The following is a 19799-nucleotide window of genomic DNA, read 5'->3' as shown; positions in this document are numbered from 1 at the left end:
TTTTTATTTTGTAATAAGAATTTTTTTTATTTAACTCTCTCCATGTGTCACTCTCTCCATAGTGTCTCTCTATCCTCTCCTCTCTCTCTCTCTCTTATCTTCTCACTTCCTTCACTCTCTCTCTCTCTCTTCTCTCTTTCTCCTCTCTCTCCTCTCTCTCTCTCTCTCTCTCGCTCTCTCTGTCTCTTGTCTCTCTCTCTCTTCTCTCTCTCTCTCTCGTCTCTCTCTCTCCCTCTCTCTGTCTCTCTCTTCTCTCTCTCTTCTCTCTCTGTCCTCTCTCGTCTTCTTTCTCTCTCTCTCTCTCGTCTGTTCCTTGGGTTGTCTTCTCTCTCTGTTCTCGTGTCTTCTGTCTCTCTCTGTCTTCTGTCTCTGCTCTCTCTCTGTTCGTCTCTGTCTCTCTGTCTCTGTACTCTGTCTCTCTCGCCTCTCTCTTCGTCTCTCCTCTCTTCTCTTCTCTCCATGGTCTCTCTCTCTCTCTTCTTCTCTCTCTCTCTCTCTTCTCTGTCTCCTCGTCTCTTCTCTAGTGTCTCTCGTCTCTTTTCTTCGTCTCTCTTGTTCCTCTCTTCTTCTCTCTCTCTCTCTGTCCTTCTCATGCTCTGTCTCTGTCTCTGTCTCTCTCTGTTCCTTCTCTCTCTCTCTGCTCTCTCTATCTTCTCTCTCTCTCTTTCTCTCTCTGTCTCTCTCTCTCTCTCTATCTCTGTCTCTCTCTTCTCTCTTCTCTCTCTGCTCTATGAGACTCAGTCAGCTCCTTGCATTCAAGCACATCTTATCTTACTTCCCTGATCGCTCCTTACTCCAATTTACTGACACTTTTGCTTCTTCTCTCCTTCGCTCTCTCGCTCCTCTCATCCTCAGCTCAGACCCCCGCAGTATGCCTGACCTGAAAGGGCCTCTGTCATCTTCTTCACTGGGAAGCTCACAGCACAAGCAGCGTAGAATAGGTGTCACTGTTCAAGCGCCCAGGGTTAGTGAGTAATCACTGTATCATAGGGGTAGTAATTTATCTAAAGTAGTATGACTATTTAATAGATTAGTGAAAGTAAATGTATGATGATGTGAATATTATGTAATCCCTGTAGCTTTCTGTACAGCGACTGCGGTGTTAAATGGATAGATGTTATCCTACAGTCATATTCATCGTGTTTATTGTGGTGTTTATCCTGTGGTCTGATTATGGCAGTTGGCCGTATTACAGTATCACTTCCCTGGTTTGGATGAGAGAACTGTTTGCCACTGATTAGATGGGGGATTTGCAGTAATGCTGGATGGATTGTTTGCTATGACTAGCGGTATTTGTCCAAATTGAGATCCCACTGGGTACAGACGTCAATCTCAACGTCTATTCCACGTTGGAAACAACATTGATTCAACCAGTGGTGTGTCCAGTGGAAGCCACTGGAGTTGGAAGGTGAGAAGTTGAAGTCCTGCTTAGATCACTCTTCTCTCACACACACCCTGACAGGTTTCTACAGTGAAGGACGCTGGCCTGCGTTATGTTGTTCTAGATCTGGGCGCAGCAAGTTTGTTCAAGAAGAACAAACGTGTGTGTGTCTGTGTTGTTGTGTGTGTGTGTGGTGTGTGTGTGTTGTGTGTGTGTGTGTGCTGTGTGTGTGTGTGCTGGCGTGTTAGTGTGTGTGTGTGTGTGTGCTGTGTGTGTGTGCGTGTGGTGTGTGTTGTGTGTGTGTGTGTGTGTGTGTGTGTGTGTGTGTGTGTGTGTGTGTGTGTGTGTGTGTGTGTGTGGGGGTGTGATTTGTTGTGTGCTGTGAGTGTGTGTGTGGGGTGGTGGTGTGTGAAGTGGGGGACAGTGAGTGCAGGAGCGTCCGCAAAATGAACAGAATAAAACATGGCTGGCTGGGGACTCACAACACCGGCTGTCAGACACACACAGACACATACACACACACACCGTGTATAGCTGTTTAAAATACAGAAGCAAGCAGCACAGACACACTTGAGGTTTTTCCTCCCAAGTTCATGATCATAGTTGGTGGTTCTCTTTTTAGTCTTTGTTGGCTGTGAACGGTGTCAGGTCCTAGCCTACAGGTGTTATAGTATAACTAGTGCATAGCCTGTCCCTCTGAGTGCTTCACTTTGAGTTTGTCTTTCTTACTCTTTAACAAGCCCCGTCGACACTTCACTCCCTCTTACTGTCCCTCTCTCTCTCCCCCCTGACTGTCCCTCTTCTCCTTCTCCTCCGTTTACTGTTCCCTCTTCCTCTCCTCCCCTGACTGTTCCCTCTCTCCTCTCCTCCCCCTGAACGTCCCTCTCTTCCCTCTCCTCCGTCGCTTACTGTTCCTCTCTCCTCTCCTCCCCTGACTGTCCCTCTCCTCCTCTTCCTCCCTTTACTGTCGCTCTTCTCTCCTCCTCTTACTGTCCCTCTTCCGCTCCTCCCCTGACCTGTCCCTCTCTCCTCTTCTCCGTCTTACTGGCCCTCTTCCTTCCTCCCTCTTTACTGTCCCTCTTCCTTTCCTCCCGGCTACTGTCACCTCTTCTCCTCTCCTCCCCTGACTGTCCCTCTTCCTTCTTCTCCGTCTTAATGCTCCCTCCTCTCTCACTCCTCCCCTCTTCCGCTCCTCTCCCTCTCCTCCGTCTTAATGTCCTCTCTCCTCTCCTTCCGTCTTACTGTCCCTCTCTCCGCTCCTCCGTCTGACTGTCCCCCTCCTCTTCCTCCCCTAACGTTCCGTCTTAACTCTCCCTCTCTGACTCCCTCTCTCCTCTCCGTTTACTGTCCCTACTACTCCTTCCTCCTTCCTTGACTGTCCGCTCTCTCCTCTCCTCCGTTCTTACTGTCCCTCTCTCCCGCTCCTCCCCCTACTTCCCTCTCCTCTCCTCCGTTTCTGTCTCTCTCTCCTCTCTCTCTAATGTCACTTCTCTTCCTCTTCTCCTCTTTTACTGTCCCGTCCTCCCCCCCGTCTTATGGGTCCCCTCTCTCAGCTCTCCTCCGTCGTATAGTCCCTCCTCCTCAGCCCCTCTTACTCGTGCCTCTCTCCTTCCTCCGTCTATGTCCCTCTTCCTTTCTCCTCCGTTCTTAATTGTCCCTCTCTTCCTCTCCTCCCTCTTAACTAGTCCCTCTCTCCTACTCCTCCGATCTTAATGCTTCTCTCTCTCTCCTCTATGGCCTCCTCCGCTCCTCCTCTTGGTCCCTTCCTCGCTCCTTGCCCCCCTCTTATGGGCGTCCCTCTCTCCTTCTCCTCCCCTCTGACTGTCCCTCCCTCCTCCTCCCACGACTTGTCCCTCTATCCTCTCCTCCTCTTACTGTCCTCTCTCTCCGCTCCTCCCTGTAATGTCGCTCTCCTCTCCTCTCTATGCCTCTCTACCTGCTCCTCCCTTCTTTCTCCCTCCTCCCTCCTCCGACTTATGTCCTCTCTCCTCTCCCCCGTCTTACTGTCCCTCTTCTCCTCTCCTTCCGTTCGTACGCCTCTCTCCTGGCTGCGCTCCGTCTTACTGTCCCTCATCTCCGCTTCCTCCCGCTTGTCCCTTCTTCTCCTCTTCCTCTCGCTCTGTTCCTCTCTCGCTCTCACTTCCCTGACTGTCTCGCCCTCCTTCTCTCCTCCGTCCTACTGTCCCTTCTCTCCGTCCTCCCTCCGTGACTGTCGCTTCTCTTGCTCCTCCCTCTTACTGTCCCGCTCTCCGCTCCCCCCGGCGACTTCCCTACTCTCCTCTCCTCGGCTTACTGTCCCTCTCTCTCTCCTCCGTCTTACTGTCGCTCTCTCCTCTCCTCCGTCTTACTGTTCCCTTCCTCTCCGCGCCTCCGTCTACTGTCCTCTCTCCTCTCCTCCGTCTTACGTGTCCTTCTCTCTCTCCGTCTTACTGTCGGCCTCTCTCTCCTCCGTGCTTACTGTCTCTCCTTCTCGTCTTCACTGTCCCTGCTCCCTTCCTGCTTACTGTGCTCTTCCTCTCTCGCTTACTGTCCCTCTCTCCGCTCCTCGCCCCTGACTGGCCCTCTCTCAGGGTTTGGGGGAGTAACGGATTACATGTAAGGGATTACAAAAAACGGTAACTGTAATCCATTATGTTACCAGCTAAAATATTGTAATCAGATTACAGATACTTTTGAAAACTAGATGATTACTTCAAGGATTACTTACAAATCTAAATGTGTATTTGAACCCAATAATGGTTGAATTCAAGGAGTTTAAGGTGCCTATCAGTCATTGTTTTTGAAACCAGTGTACAGCCAATGAAAAATGCGCTCCTGCAACATCTGCATAATGCAGATCCCAGCCTATGGAATGAAAGTGAAGCTTTTATTGCTCAATCTAATACATGCTGGGAAAAACTCCATAGGCCTAATGGACACATGTTCAAACTTGCACACTTTGGATAGACTTAACGGGGCAATCTGTAGTTGCTACATCCATTTTTGACATATAAAGTATATATATTAATGTAAAGATATAATTTAATGGTATTATTATATGTAGTAGAAAGCGATGGGTTAGAAGAAGCCTACATAACCAACCCATAAAGTACAATGTAACATCCATATATGGTCAGCTATGTAAACTTTAACATTGATTTATCCTGCAATAGATGTTGTTCAATTGGTAACATACATTATTGTCTTCTTCTAATGCCTCTTAAGGGGAAAGTTATCTAAAAGTAACTGAATGTAATCAGATTACATGACTGAGTTTGGGTAATCCAAAAGTTACATTACTGATTACAATTATAGACAGGTAACTAGTAACTGTAACGGATTACATTTAGATTGTAACCTACCCAACCGTGCCCTCTCTCCTCTCCTCCCCCTCACTGTCCCTCTCTCCTCCCCCTCACTGTCCCTCTCTCCTCCCCCTCACTGTCCCTCTCTCCTCCCCCTCACTGTCCCTATCCTCTCCTCTGTCAGATAATGTGTGTGTATACGTAATGTATAATTTTCTCCTCTCCTGTCCCCTGTCATTTAGATTTTGCGTATCTGTACGCGGTACACTCCGGATCAGGACACCATGACGTTCTCAGACGGGCTGACCCTGAACCGGACCCAGATGCACAACGCAGGCTTCGGCCCGCTCACTGACCTGGTGTTCACCTTCGCCCACCAGCTGCTGCCCATGGAGATGGACGACACAGAGACAGGCCTGCTCAGCGCCATCTGCCTCATCTCTGGAGGTACACTACACTTTCTGCACTTTCTTTGAAGGTCGCATATATTCGTTAAGCATCTGTCATTAGTGACATTAGTGTTGAATAGTATGTCACGAGATGAAATGTCTAAATAAAAGTTTGAATTTTGTGACACAGAGACGACAGACCACCTCAGTCCCATCTGGGGGGGTAAGAAGGTGACTGTCATCTCCAGAGGCGGGCACCACAGTGGGGTGTACATACCCAGCGGGCACCAGCCCGGGGTGCAAGGAGAGAGGGAGGGGGGAGCAAGGAGAGAGAGAGAGCTGGGCAAGGAGAGAGATTGGTCGGTGCCAGAGTCCGAGAGATGGTGATTTAAGAAGTAGTAAAAGTTTCCCAGTCTAAGGTTGAAAGGTGCCTTTGGGGCAGATGTGAAGCTTGGACAAGTCGTTAGAAAGGCAGTACAACTCTGAATGGACACTTCTGATACAGACTTACACAGACAGACTCAAAGTCTGGAATCAGGTCATCCACAGGTCCATCTCTGTGAGACAGGGTGTGTGTGTTGGACTGTTCCCACAGGAGATGAGTCTGTTCTGTTCAGCCTGTTTCAGCACAAAACACCCAGGCACTAGTTCTCCCTCAGCTGGGACATGGCAGGCAGACATTAAAACACACACACACATTGAGCTCTACATTTTTCCATAATGCAGTTACAAACATGCGCAAACAGACACTCTGACACACGCTCCTCCCAAGGCAGCTACTGTTCCCCGGGCACCGATGACGTGGATGTGGATTAAGGCAGCCCTCCGCACCTCTCTGATTCAGAGGGGTTGGGTTGAATGTGGAAGACACATTTCAGTTGAATGTATTCAGTTGTACAACTGACTAGGTATCCCCCTGCTCTGACTCTGAAGTCTGTGACTGCGTAAGTTTCCATTCCAATGTGTGAATCCCCAGAGCCTTGACATATATTACATGCTGTTGCATAATCCACAGAGGAAATAACTAAACACTCTCCACTGCTGTGAGTCTCTCAGTAATGTGACTCTGTGACTGGGAGGCAGGCCGTTCCCACAGCAGGAGCCTGTTCTCTCAACGCACTCACACACTGACCACTTATGGATTGAATTGGTACTGCAAGCATTACAAGGGACAATGTGACAAATAGAAGGTGGTAAGATGATCATATAGGGCTACTGTCTCTTGAGAACTAAAAAGACGTTGGTTGAATTGTATATATATTTCCTACACCATAAGCCCTTTTAATGTTCAATGGAAACCGTTCAAGTTGGATTACTTCTAACCGAGTTAGAATTCAGGCAACTCCCCCGTTTCTAGACATTTACAGCACATCTCCTTTAATGCCAACTATAGCAGAGTGCAAGCTGATGGGGTGTATGGCCTGGTAAAGGCCTAGCGTTTCCCTACTGTATGACTCTGGGATGTGTCTTTCTAAGTCGTTGGTCCTACATAGCCTATGTACAAAGAAGATGCTTCATGAATTTGAAATTGATCTGTGTGACTCTCTCTCCCTCAATCTGTCTCTCACAGACCGTCAGGACCTGGAGGAACCCTCTAAGGTCGACCAGCTCCAGGAGCCTCTACTGGAAGCTCTGAAGATCTACGTGAGGAAGAGGAGGCCTAGCAAGCCACACATGTTCCCCAAGACCCTGATGAAGATCACTGACCTCCGCAGCATCAGCGCCAAAGGTACAGACATCACAGAGACTAATACACMAATAAAACTGAGTAGAAATGAGCACACTATAGATTCAATAGCAGTTCAGTAGGAAAACTTTGTACACTAATGCCCTATAACATAAWTTTGCAATACGTTTGTTTTGCAATATGTCCTTTCCTCTCCCTCCAGGTGCGGAGCGGGTCATTTCGCTGAAGATGGAGATCCCTGGCTCCATGCCTCCTCTGATCCAGGAGATGCTGGAGAACTCAGAGGGCCAAGACGGCCAGAGCAGCACCGAGGGCGAGGACGGCAGCAGCCCCAAGAAGGGAATCCCTAAGGGGGGTAAACCCTGCCCTGTGTCCACTGACCCTGACCCAGATGCTTCAGACAGTGACGGGCCCATAGCGGRCCCCAAGGAGGAGGAGGAAGAGGACCCCTAGGTCCCCGTGGAACTCAGGGGCCTCTCAGACTGACACTCTCTCTCGCTGACATTCCTTTGCAAAAAAAAAAAAACAACTGAAAATAGGTCAACCGCATAGTGGACCRCTCCTTCTCCCCTCTCCTCTCCTCCTCCCCTCAGGCCGTTGGTCCCTTAGCGAACCACCACCACCTTTGCTTGTTCTTATGTTATCCTTTACGTTTGTTTTTTCCTTCTCTCTCTTTAGCGCTTTATTTTCCCTTAAAAAAGGACCAGTGGTTGGTTTGTGTATAATTCTACATTTATTGAGCTCTTATTTTGGCGTTGTGTCTCGGGGACTAGGGTGTGATTGGTTGAGTTGGGTTTGACCTCGCCCGGCCACGCCCACTTACTTGTTGTACACAAAGGTCATAGGTCATCCTCCTCAGGTCTCCTGTATAAATTCATCCCTGCATGATGGACTCGACAAGTTTAATACGTAGTTTTAATCTTTCTTTCTCTCCCTCTCTCTCTCTCTCTCTGTCTCTCTCCCTCTCTCTGTCTCTCTCCCTCTGTCTCTCTCCCTCTCTCTCCCTGTCTCTCCCTCTGTCTCACTCTGTCTCACATTGTTGGAATACATTGTATATACCATTGTATGGTTAGAAATCTGTCTGTTTCTATGATGAATTTTGTGGTGCTTTTTCCATTGTCTTAAATATTATTGTTTGATGCGAAACAGTACATACATGACAAGGTTCAAAGGGGGGCTAAAATGTAAAGTCCTTTACAAAAACAGTTATATAGACTGTTCTTGCATATAGACAGTATGGAAGACTAATACTTTATATTTGTTCCTCTATTTAAAGCTGTTTTTTGTTTTGTCTTTTATAACTCATTATGTTGACGTCTCCATCAGTGTACATTACATCACCATAAAGCCCGAGTGCTAGAGGTTTCTCTCCCGTGTCAGTGGCTGCATCTCTTCAGCCGCTTCCTCAGACTGTAGAGGCCATAGATATACAATGACTAGATTGAATCTAGATAAACTATTACCAGATTGGATCTGTCTATCACAGATAACAGGCTGTAATGTAATGTACAGGGCTTCTGAGGCTAAAAGGCTTCTGAGATTTTATCATTAAATGACATTACCAGAGAGAAACCAAGCAGTGTTAACAAGTGAAATCTCTGGATAAAGATAAGGGTTAAGCGACTCTCATTGACAAAGACTTTCCTTAACCCAAGCTTGCGCCACTGAGAAATGTAGATGCTTTGTTTTTTAATGAATTTGGTTATACATTTGAAGTTTCCTTGCAATTCTCTTGAACATTCTCCACCATCTGTGCAGTTAAATGCATTCTTATTACAGTGTTAAACTGTAAATTACTTCTCTGATGCAGATTCAATCTAGTAATTGTACATTAATGGCTGTCAGCAACTACAAGCGTCTGCGCAACACAAAATGAACATTGCGTTCTGGGCCAGGATTACAAGGAGTCCTGTAGGTCCAGAATCACTACCTACCCCTTCTTACATACTTGCATACATAAGTGTCTTGTTTTGGAAGGAAACCACGGGGACATTGCAATCGTTAAAATACATATTCATGACCTAACCGCTTGGCCGGGAAGATTGTACACTAGACTCTAGTAGCCACTGCACATTCTTAGTTCTAGTCCTACAGAGTGACTGACCGTTGCCTTGCTCCTCCACAAGTCCTGTGCAAAACTACAGTGATGCAAAGGAGATTCTTTACACATGACCCTTAACCCCTGAGACGTGCAGTAATTATAGATAGACAAGCTCGGGTAGCCTTCATTTGGGTTGCAACATCACAGAATGTTCAGATATAAATATATTATGTAAACATGCGCTTCTCTATCATGTAGAATAGGGAATCATGTCAGCTCTAAAACAAGAATATATTTTCCTGAACGTTGCATCTCCTGAACCCAACCCTGCTTTGTGTTTTGTACGGCAGATCCACTAGACAGCTCTTTTTCTCAGGGATGAGGAACGATGTCCCATATCGGCCGCCGACGCAACAGCCGTTCTGATCTTATAAATATATTCTTAGTAAAGCTGTTTTTCTTTAGAGCCTAAGGGCTAGATTTAGTCCATAGCACTGAAGATCTGCGGTGTACCGCGATTAAAATGTAAAGGCAATGTTCCCACGTTGGCGGAGACTGCATTCACGGTAAACACTACATATGTCTGCTCAATGGGAAATTACACTGTTCTTCAGCTCTACGGATTGGATCTAACTCTAAATCACAGATTAGAATTTGGACACTATTTATAAAGTTAATAGCCTAGAATCCACACTGAATATTGCTCAGTTCGTTTCACTGTTGTGAAGTGAAACAGAGTCATATTCAGTGTGGAAGCCAGGCTATAGACAATATCATTTATTCAGATGGTGACCAGTTACTCAACTAGCACAAAGGCAATACTTCTCATAGTACTTATATAAAACTTGAACGTGAATTATATGTAGCCGACATAATGTTAAGGGTGATGGTAATAAACAGTTTTCTTTATCATTCTTAAGGGTAATAATAATTTGGCATAAACTGTTATGGGTGATTATTGAGTCACTCATCTCAGAGGTATAAAGATAGGAAGGGTTTTTATTCTGAATAGAGGCAAACATTTTACCACAAGGGAATAGATGACCACTGTAGTCAGTCAGCTAGAACCAGGGTTGGGGTCAATTCCTGTTGGATTATTTCAGTTTGCTTCCTGAATAGACATGGAATTGACCCCAACCCTGGCTAGAACCTTTCAGAAACATCTCACACATAACCATCTCCTCTCCTCCATATCAACACCACATGTAATACATACATATCTTCAGGGGGAAACAAAACTGTCTCCGTTGTACCATGTTTGAATGTGAATATGCCGTCCAGGCGTTACATAGGAATGATATGCAGTGTTAAAGGAATACTTACTTCAAAACAGCGTTTTGTCAAATTCATTGCATCTCATTGTATGTATGACAAAAAATCAAATGCTCTCTTTCCCTCTAAGGGAGAGAGGGATGTAGGGGAAAACAATCCTGGTGGCTCATCACAAGAGCAGTGTGGGTGAATGTCAATAGCCTTCCCTACATTCCTCTCCCTTGATGCCACACCTCCTTCTCAAAACGCATTGGAGGAAAGGGGGCAGAACCTCAGACCTTCTCCAATGTGTTGTTGAGGTGACGAATCAAGGAAAGACTTCTGAAATTTACCCTGAGTGTCTTTGAAGTTGGAAAACTTATTTCACAGCTGAAGAATGTCTACATCCATCTCCCTAGTGACTTGAGCGCCACCTACAGGCACCAGGTGACACAGCAGGGAACTCAATCGATTCCACAATGCCGAATTTACATTGGTTTCTGTTGAATGTTGTACCGATGTAACTGTTAATATTTACTACTACTATCTCACTGCAGACTTGTTCATGTATTAGATGGTGTGTGTGTGGTGTGCTTTATGTCTCAACTAATGGCAGCTTTAGGCTATCTGACCTCTCAGAGCTTCATCTCATAGCCAGCCCCTCTTGGGTAGCAGCTGCTCACCCCTACATCATTCAGTACCTGAGCATGGGTTCACAATAAGGTTGCAAAATTCCAGAAACCTTCCACAAATTCCTTTTTTTTGGGAGGGGGGGATCATGGTCAGAGGATTTTCGTAATCAGGAGGTAATAAGCTAAAGGAATTTCCAATGTGGAATTCTTCAATTTGTGAAAAGTTTCCGGAATTTCGAAACCCTAGTTACCCCGATGTCATCGCTGATCAAACAACAGAGCTGCTTTCCCTTCTTCAGTTGGAATGCCAAGCAGCTGTCACTAAATCAATCAACTGACAGAAATTTGGTTAAGTCAATAACGGAATAAGACACAATACGTGTTCCGGAAGGGGGCAACGTACTGAACATTGCAGATAGAAATACACTGAATAGATCTGGCATGACGATTCCATACTCTACAAGTCAGTGGTGTCTGTTCTATGCAACGTATTTCTATATGAACGTTCCACCGCGGTGCCCTACTGAAGGTGGCCCATTATCCAACTATCCAGTAGAAGCATGACTGTGAACCTCAAAAAAAATTACCTTCGAAAGCAACTTTTTTGTTATGCCTGTTCAAAAAGTGTCAATGTTCAAAAGTTTAACATTTTACAAATAATGTATATGATTGCCTTTTTCTCCCCATCGGTATCAGAAAACCTCATTGTCATCATATGCAGTGTTGTATAGTTAGCGTTATTATGAAGAGACATGATCAAATTATGGTTGAGTTTTTCTTAACTTTGTCTTACTGGAGGGTGGGCAGGGCAGCAGGGAGTTGTCATGGTGATTATACATTTACCCAGAACCTCCTGCTGGCCTGGTGGGAAGAGAAAGCAGGAAGTCCTCATAAGGAGCTTTACGGTGAGCTTCTATCTTGTTTTCGTTTTCAATATTGTCTGTTTGTATATTAACAATGCTTTATATGTTCATATACTGTTTAACTTTACCATGAAATGCCCTGGCAAAGTAATAAAAATATATTTATTTTAAAATACATAATGCGTGGATGTATTATAACCTGAATATTTTGATTTACTGTAACCTCGAAGCCTTGAATACTGTGTGTGTGTATATATCATGTTCCTAAGGTTCTGCTCTGCAGGAAATAGAGTGAAGTTAATTAAGAAAATCACATTCAAAAGGACAGAAAACCCAACGGCCAGAGAATAATTTACATTTCATCGTTTACTTCCAAGTTCTTGTTCAAAAAGGTACATTGTCTCTTTGACTTTTTAACAGTTAAAATGTGCTGAAGCACCGCGTTCCTAACTTCTAAAAGCTGCTTAGGACAAATACAGAACATTTCCATGGTAATAATAATAATTTAAAAAACAAAATTGTTTTGTATGTATAATAAAAAGTGTAAAACACCTACACAGTAGAAAGCATTAAACATCACCATTAAAATTAAGGGGGGGGAATGTACAAAAGTCTGTGGGACACAGCACAGGGGTATTTCAACCAGTGTGTGTCTGGTCCTGGTTGAATACTTCAAAACTAAATTCTTCCTTCCTACGTTGAAATAATCACATGATATTTAAACATGACTGGATATTTATACAACCACTGCCTACACCTATCCCACCTCTCAGATGATTTCTTCTAGAAAGTGAAGGAAGGATGCATGTTAAAATTACTCAAGCGGTGTGTGTGCAAATGGCTGTTCAAATTGTTTAAAAACCCATCCTTCCTGATTTCATCAAGGTGATCACAGATCATAATTGATTGGATAGGTGACAGCATGGGGTACCAACCAATTACTTTCCCTAGTCCAACCAATGAAGATCTGTGATTACTTCAAGGGATGGAGGAAGCATTGGAACAGAGCCTGTGTGGGAGGGATTCCATGGTCTAGTCGAACATGTCGTACTGATCGTCGTCTGATCCTGACGCTGACTCAGCAAAGTACTTCACTTCCTTCTTGGCACTGCTTCTGCACGGTCGGTCTTGGGATACCGTGCCGGATTGGCTGAAACGGTTGGAGTGTACATCATCATCATCTGACATGGGGGGTGGGGTCACGGCTGCTTTCTTTGACGGTTTCTACACAGGGAGAAGACGAGAAGACTAAGTATCTTGTTGTATGGAAGTCTTCGATTTTTTTGTATCTTCTAATATCCTATATGATTCAATGACACACACAGACACACTCTCTTACTCTGCTGGTAGGGGCTTTGGATGTTTTCCCAGGAGTCTTCTTGGGACTGAAATCATCCTCTTCAGATTCAGACTGCTTCCTCTTCCTCCCTCCGCCTTTACCTACACAGGTAAGGAAAAACACATCCAGGTTACACTCGGTTCACACCCTTTTATAGTCAGTTTACACTTGTCAATCTTTTATATTCATAGAGAAATAGAGGTTAAGCTTACTGACTCTCCACTGGTCATTGTGAGGTAAGCCTGTACCTTTGAGTGGTGTTGCAGGCTTRTTGGAGCCGGTATCTGAGTCGGAGTCCCAAACGGACGTGTCCAACTTCTGTTTTGGTGGCTCTTTGGGTACTGGTGCTTTCCTGGGTTTGGGAGCTGCATCTGAAGGCTTCTTCACTGTTGTGGGTAACAGAGAGTGAGCCAATCAATAATAACAAGGATCTCAGCAAGACACCATGTCTGCGTCTAAAAAGGCACCCTATTCCCTATATAGTACACTTTATTCAGCAGCAGCAACATTATCAGTATCTTTTTAACCCCCCTTGGTAGTGAGATTTGTAAGAGGGATTCCTGGCATATCTGGCATTACTCATCTCATATGTATATACTGTATTCTATACTATTCTAACTGTATCTCTGTCCGTTCCACTCTGACATCGCTCGTCCATATGTATATAGTCTTAATTCATTCCGAATTAGATTTGTGTGTATTGGGTATATGTTGGGTAATTTGTTAGATATTACTGCACTGTCGGAGTTGGAAGCACAAGCATTTTGCTACACCCGCAATAACATCTGCTAATCACGTGCATGTGACCAATAAAATGTGATTTMATTTGAGATTTGCATTAGTGTTCCCTCTAGCGGCAGATGTGGGTGTTACCAAAGTCAGAAATTGTAATGTAATAGCGGTCATACAACATCATACAAATTGGAGGATGTATAGTATCATACGTGTTGGAGGACGTATAGTATTATACGTCTTGCTCTGAGACCAGGCTGCTTGTTGTGTCATAATGTCAAAGGAAAGGAGAATTTTGCCTAGAATGTCATGAGAATTAGGTTAAGGTTAGGAAAAGGTCAGGGGGAAGGTTAACTAAAATGCTAGTTGTCTCCGACGCGACTCGAACACGCAACCTCTCGATCACGGTATACGCCCACCCATCCTCCCTGACAAACATTCCCTATTGTTCTGTCTTAAGTAAGCAGCCCATTATTTCATATGAAATGTAAGAAGTACTTAATGAAGGTACACAAATGTACGTCTGTTTAATGTGGCCAGGCTGTAGATACATATTTGGCTCTGTGTGTTACCTTTCTTAGCTGGGACAGGTTTGTCGAAGGCAGAGCTGCTGGAGTATGAGAAGGCCTTGTCTTCCTCGTCACTGTCCAACTTCAGATCGTCTGGAAGAGAAGAGTAACAGACATTAACCCTCAGATGAACGCAGGGACTAGGAGCTTATGTACAGACAAAGTCCTTTTTCATAGACAAACACACAAGACAGGAAATAAAAACAAGAAATATACATCTAAACTTTTACTAAAGAAAGTACAAGACAAGGCAAACATGCTGAGCTTGCTGTGTGAACTCACCACTGTCATTGCTCTTTTCAGAGGAGCAGGCTGATTTGGAGGAGGAGAATATACTCTCTGGTTCCTTCTTCTTTGCTGGTGAGACGGTGGTGGTGGTCTGTTTGGGCTGTGGGAAGATATCTTCATCATCATTGCTGTGGTCATTGTATCGGTCTTTAGTTTCGGAGGAGGCAGTGAAGTCGTCTTTGCAGGGCCGGGCTGGCAAGGATGCAGCATCATCATCATCCTCTTCCTCTCCTCCATCCTCTTCCTCACTGAAGTCAAATGTGTACTTGGGCTTGGCCGCTGAGGAACAGACAAAGTTCATTATAAATGTGGGTGTGTTTTGAATCACATGTTATAGTTTGATTGATTTGTAATGATTTCTGAAAGGCAGCATGTCCTAATACCCCACTACTAGTGATAAGGAAGAGCTACAGAGTTCAAAGTGTGAGTCAAATCAGTGTTTTGAGAGCTGAGAACCGTAGAATAACCTCTCTATGGATTGCGTCACGCTGCTGTCAGACTTCAGGCTCATCAAGCCAGGGAGAACCAGACTTTCAGACTTTCAAAGAGCTGATGGAGTTTCAAGTTATAGTCACCCCAGGTGACAGACAGCATAGTGTGTAGAATGACAATGAGGCAAAACTATTATGTTAGAATTAGCAAGGCCAGAGAGTTTTCTGACCACGTGACCTGCAAAGGGAAAGGATCACTGCCGTTACATTGCTTTCTAACCAAGGAGCGTGAATTGAGAAGCGAACTTGGGTAGAGAGGATATCCATCAACACTTGGAGGACAAATGGAATTAAATAAAAAAGCGTCTTTATTGCAAAAAGTAGAACCAAGGCGTTTGGTCTTTCGGGTTTTTACAGAAATAAGAATGAGGCTCTTAAACATTTCAAAATGGCCTCAAGGACCAATCACAAAGAATATGCAATTAAAAACATGATAAGTTGATGATTGGTTAAAACAGTTGGGAAAAAAACAACCAATCGACTACGTGACTGGACCAGGAAAAACTCTAGGCCAAGTTAATCTCTCGTAGAGAGATCTACGTAAACATAACTGGTACAGTACAATCTGTCGTGAAGGAATGGGACGAGCAGCAGTAGTTTCTGTGTCATTACTGGCATCTTTCCAATTTCGGGAGGGGAGGTGACATTCGGCCTGTAACTTGCAAAGTGAGAGAGAGAGCTACTTGTTTCCGCTTCTGTTCCTCGTTCTAGCATCTCTTCAGCTCTTCTCTTAATAGGTATAGACCCAGAATTTAAATCGAGCAGCTGACCAATTACGCAAGACTTTAGTTCTGGGTTAACCGAGATTAGGGCCCAGTTAACTACTGTTAACTGCTGTGATCAGGAAAAATGCCTGTCCCTAGTTCTAACAYGACAGTGAACACGATGAAAATACCCCAAAACAGAGTGAAAAAGGAAGCTACTGTCTGAACTTATCGAACAAAAACCACTCTGTTTTAATGGTGTGTCCTAATGAACACAACCCAGTAGGTAAGTGGTTACCTGAGGCCCGTTGTGACTTGGTGTCTCGGGGGATGACAACAGGTTCACTGTCCTCCAGGTCGCTTTCTGATTTGGACTCGTCCTCCGACCAGGGGTTACGCTTCTTCACCTTCTTACCAGACGATCCTTTTGGTGTGGGGGGTTTCCTGGCTCTGGGAGTACCTGATATAGAGAACATTTATTCATTCAGATTTCAGGTCTTTTATTTAATAGCCATGAAGTGTGATTAAAAGAAATGAGTGCCAAAGTTTCCTCTAGTGGTAGCACTTCTGAGTCCCAACTACGAATTGCCCCAAGAGGCGGGGATACAATCCTTGGGTCCACCACCTACCTGTCTATCCCTCTCATCTGTCTCCCCTTCTCCCCCAATTCATGACTGAAGCCCAAAAAGATGACAGACACATGAAAGGAGAATGGAACATCTGCTGACCTGGCTCCTTCTTCTCCTGTTTGACCCGGGGGGCCTTGGGCTTGGCTGGGGTTGGGGCTGGTGTATTAGAGGAGGAGTTGAGGGAGTTCTCCCCTGTTCCCCCGTCTGACCCCAGCACTCCCATCTCATCATCAAACTCCAGCTTCATCAACAGGTCCGCATCACCCTGAGAGGCCAACACACACACACACACACACACACACACACACACACACACACACACACATCATGTGTAATGCCTGAAAACACACAGAGACCAATGCAAACAATGCTGAGCTATGACGGAGGTATACAGTTGAACTAAGCTCATACAGCACTGGGTATAAATCATCAACTTCAATGGTTGGAATTGTCTGGAAACATTACAGACTGGACCTTTAATAATGAAGCATAGAGAGGATCCATCTCAAATATGACATGTTTTACCTTCTTCTTCTTGGTCATCTTCTTGGAGGCGTCAGTCTTCATGGCCTGTGTGATGGTGGGTACAACCCTGCGGCCGTACGGAGAGGGTAACGTTTCCTCCAGGTGGAGTTTCTTCACCTTGGGCTTGCCCACCTTGCCCTTCACCAGCTTGGTACCTTTACCTGCACTCATGTCTGCCTGCTCCTGGGCCTCGATTTTCTGTCACATGCACAGGGAGAGAATACACCTCAGTCACTTTTTGTAAATGGTCGAAGTCACTTGTACTGAGGTGATGGTTTATAGTGAAAGGAGATAAAAGCCAAACATTTACGAATAGATCTGCCGTCAGTAAAGCCTGGAGAAAGAACTCTTGAGATTACCCGACTTCTCCCCAACAAAAGCAGTCTCGCACAAGTAGGTATAAATGACAGTAGTCCCTTCTTAAGCAGTGACTCAGATGAGTGACTCTGCTGCACGTAGTGCTGGTACCACTCACATCCAGTTCTTCAATGAAGACAGCCAGGTCTTCCTTCCACAGATCCTCAGGAGACTTCCTCTGCAGCTCATTCAACTGTCCGTTCTGTTGAACAACTCAGTTGATGAAAGACATGGTGCTAGTAACACAGAGCGTGTGGGTTCATTTCCCTCTGCGATCACATACACATATTAAAAAAGTACTGATATTCACACACTATGCTCCAAGAACAAAACACACACAACTGTTCAAAGAGACACTCAGCCCTTGACTACTTGTGTAATGTTGCTGCAAATGAATAGCCCTTTGGGGACGATAAAGATCTATTGAATAGAATTGCAAGTCTTTGACAGTCAGGTGTCTACACCCTTCCTCTCCGAGTCAGTACCTTGCTGTCTCTCTGTCGGAGCAGCTCGTCCACCTTCTCCTTGGACAGGCACCACAGAGGCATGTTGAGGATGTAGTTGAAGTTTGGTCCCGACAACGACACAGAGTCCACAGAGCCGTCACTGTCATTACCGTCACGATCGTCCTCCTCCAGAGCCTATAGCGAGAGACCAAGAACATGTCCAATCAGAATACAGGGTGTTGAAGAGTCAAGCGGTCTCAGCCAGTCACCGGGCTGAATGGTGGACAGTGGCAGGATGCTAACAGTACCTTTTCCTGTGCTTTGGTCCATGCTGCCACGGGGTCCGACTCAAAGCCGTTCTGCACCATCATCCTGATCAGATCCCTCTTAGACTTGTTCTCTATAGACAAACAACATTAATATAGCAGTACTCTAGTACCAAATTGCCAATTGAAATAAATATTGAGGGAGAGACAGAGACAGAGGGAGAGGCAGAGACAGAGGCAGAGACAGAGGGAGAGAGGGAGAGGCAGAGACAGAGGCAGAGACAGAGGGAGAGAGAGAGGGAGAGACAGAGGGCCCCAGAGCACAGAGGGAGAGGCAGAGGGAGAGGCAGAGGGAGAGGCAGAGGGAGAGGCAGAGGGAGAGCGATGCAGGTAAAATTCTCACCGATTGTGATCTTTCCTTCGATCTTCTCCAGTACAAATCGTGCCTGATTGGACAGTTTGGAAGCCTCCGCCCCCAGGCTCCCCACTAGCCAATCCTTCCTCAGCTTGTAGTAGTGCAACCGCAGCTCAAAGAACTCCTTGAGAATGTCCTGGACCGAGTCATACCTCTTCAGACAGCCCATGTGGTCAAACAACACCTGAGGGGAGAAACTTCTTCAGACACCTCTCCTTTCCACAATAGAAACACTAAAACTGGTTAAAACCATGGAACACTTCAAAATGTTCTTCACTTTAAGATGAAAGATTCATTCCAAAGAATCCCATCATCCCAGACAGATGTGATTCCTATAAGAGGAGTCCTCTATATACACACAAAACAGCACTTCATCCAAAGAGGTGTGAGTCAATACAGGTATCAGTTCAACTCAAATACAGAGTAGGGACTCATATAGGGCACACCGTAGCAAAACCTTTTGCAACGGATAACGAAAATAAGCATTTATGATTGGACAAGCTCAGGTAGTTTCTCCCCGTTTCAGTCCATTTTCTTAGTGAATAGGACCCAGATTTGAGGAGGGGTACTAACCATGGAGTTGCAGGTGAGGCTGGACTGTAGCTTGAAGACTTTGTGTAGTCCAGCAGCCTCGGCCTGGGCCAGCTTCTCCTCTGACATGCGGACCACAAACTTGACGGTTTGGTCCGTGTGGTACTCCTTATAGTCATTAATCAGAGCTGGAGTCTTCTCTGTCCCCTGGAGCATGGGCTCTAGTACCGACTCTTTGTAGGCCTGGAGGGAGAGAGGAGAGAGGAGAGAGGAGGGGAGAGGAGGGGAGAGAGAGAGGAGTGAGAGAGGAGGAGGGAGGAGAGAGAGAGAAAGAAGGGCAGGAGGAGAGAGAGAACAGAGTCCATTACAAGAACTAACAAACACAACATCGCAGCATAGAAACAAAGGTTCAACATCTCCTTCATTCATTCCGTCAAAGCAGCTAGACGACCAGAAGTGCTGGACAGGTGTGATATACCCTGTCCTTAGCAATAGTGTACCTGTGTCCAGGTGCGAACGGGCAGCTCAGTGATCTCAATGGTGTTCTTGTCCAGGACAGAGATCTCTCCACTGACCATGTACTGGTTCTGACCCAACTCATGGATCACGCCTTTAAAGTTCTTATAGCTGGGCAGCTGGGAAAGGAGAGACATAGGAATATTCAGTCATTATGATAAATGACTTACTCATAACATGATTAACACAAATCTTGATTATCGTTCCCAGCGGTGGACCTGCTGAAGTTCTGGATAACCAACAGCAGACACAGAAAGTTGGTGGTTTATCCAGTTCTATCAAAAAATGTTTTAAAATCCCAAATGACAATTGATTTAGCTCAAGGTTTTAATGTATAATGGTATCAATCTACAAAAATATTAATCGGAGTTGATATGCTTTAAGCAATAAAATCCTAAAACCAAATGGACAATAGCGCTGCTTGTGTGTCCACAACAAATTTCCCCCCTGGGACAATAAAGTT

At 45.3% G+C, this 19799-nt stretch overlaps 1 protein-coding gene and 1 pseudogene across 2 annotated transcripts in view; one reads left to right on the top strand and one right to left on the bottom strand.

The window, feature by feature from the left end:
- Positions 1-11703, top strand: part of LOC111954809 (retinoic acid receptor beta-like) — a 52266-nt pseudogene extending 40563 nt beyond the window's left edge.
- Positions 11704-11876: 173 nt separating this feature from the next.
- LOC111955011 (DNA topoisomerase 2-beta) overlaps positions 11877-19799 on the bottom strand; it is a 42378-nt gene continuing 34455 nt past the window's right edge. For both annotated transcript variants that reach the window (XM_023975024.2, XM_023975025.2), the window contains exons 22-35: positions 19321-19455; positions 18863-19063; positions 18278-18473; positions 17917-18008; positions 17648-17803; positions 17281-17364; positions 16806-17003; positions 16380-16545; positions 15950-16111; positions 14451-14735; positions 14172-14261; positions 13116-13253; positions 12868-12968; positions 11877-12752 (exon numbers count right to left, since the gene is read on the bottom strand). In XM_023975024.2, coding sequence (XP_023830792.1) covers positions 12561-12752; positions 12868-12968; positions 13116-13253; positions 14172-14261; positions 14451-14735; positions 15950-16111; positions 16380-16545; positions 16806-17003; positions 17281-17364; positions 17648-17803; positions 17917-18008; positions 18278-18473; positions 18863-19063; positions 19321-19455 — 2196 coding nt within the window. In that variant the 3' untranslated portion in view covers positions 11877-12560. The remainder of the gene's footprint in view (positions 12753-12867; positions 12969-13115; positions 13254-14171; positions 14262-14450; positions 14736-15949; positions 16112-16379; positions 16546-16805; positions 17004-17280; positions 17365-17647; positions 17804-17916; positions 18009-18277; positions 18474-18862; positions 19064-19320; positions 19456-19799) is intronic.

This window comes from Salvelinus sp. IW2-2015, linkage group LG30 (genome assembly GCF_002910315.2).
Source record: "Salvelinus sp. IW2-2015 linkage group LG30, ASM291031v2, whole genome shotgun sequence".
Classification (NCBI taxonomy): domain Eukaryota; kingdom Metazoa; phylum Chordata; class Actinopteri; order Salmoniformes; family Salmonidae; genus Salvelinus; species Salvelinus sp. IW2-2015.
The sequence above is the reverse complement of the archived record's forward strand: the minus strand, read 5'-3'. Positions and strand labels throughout refer to the sequence as shown.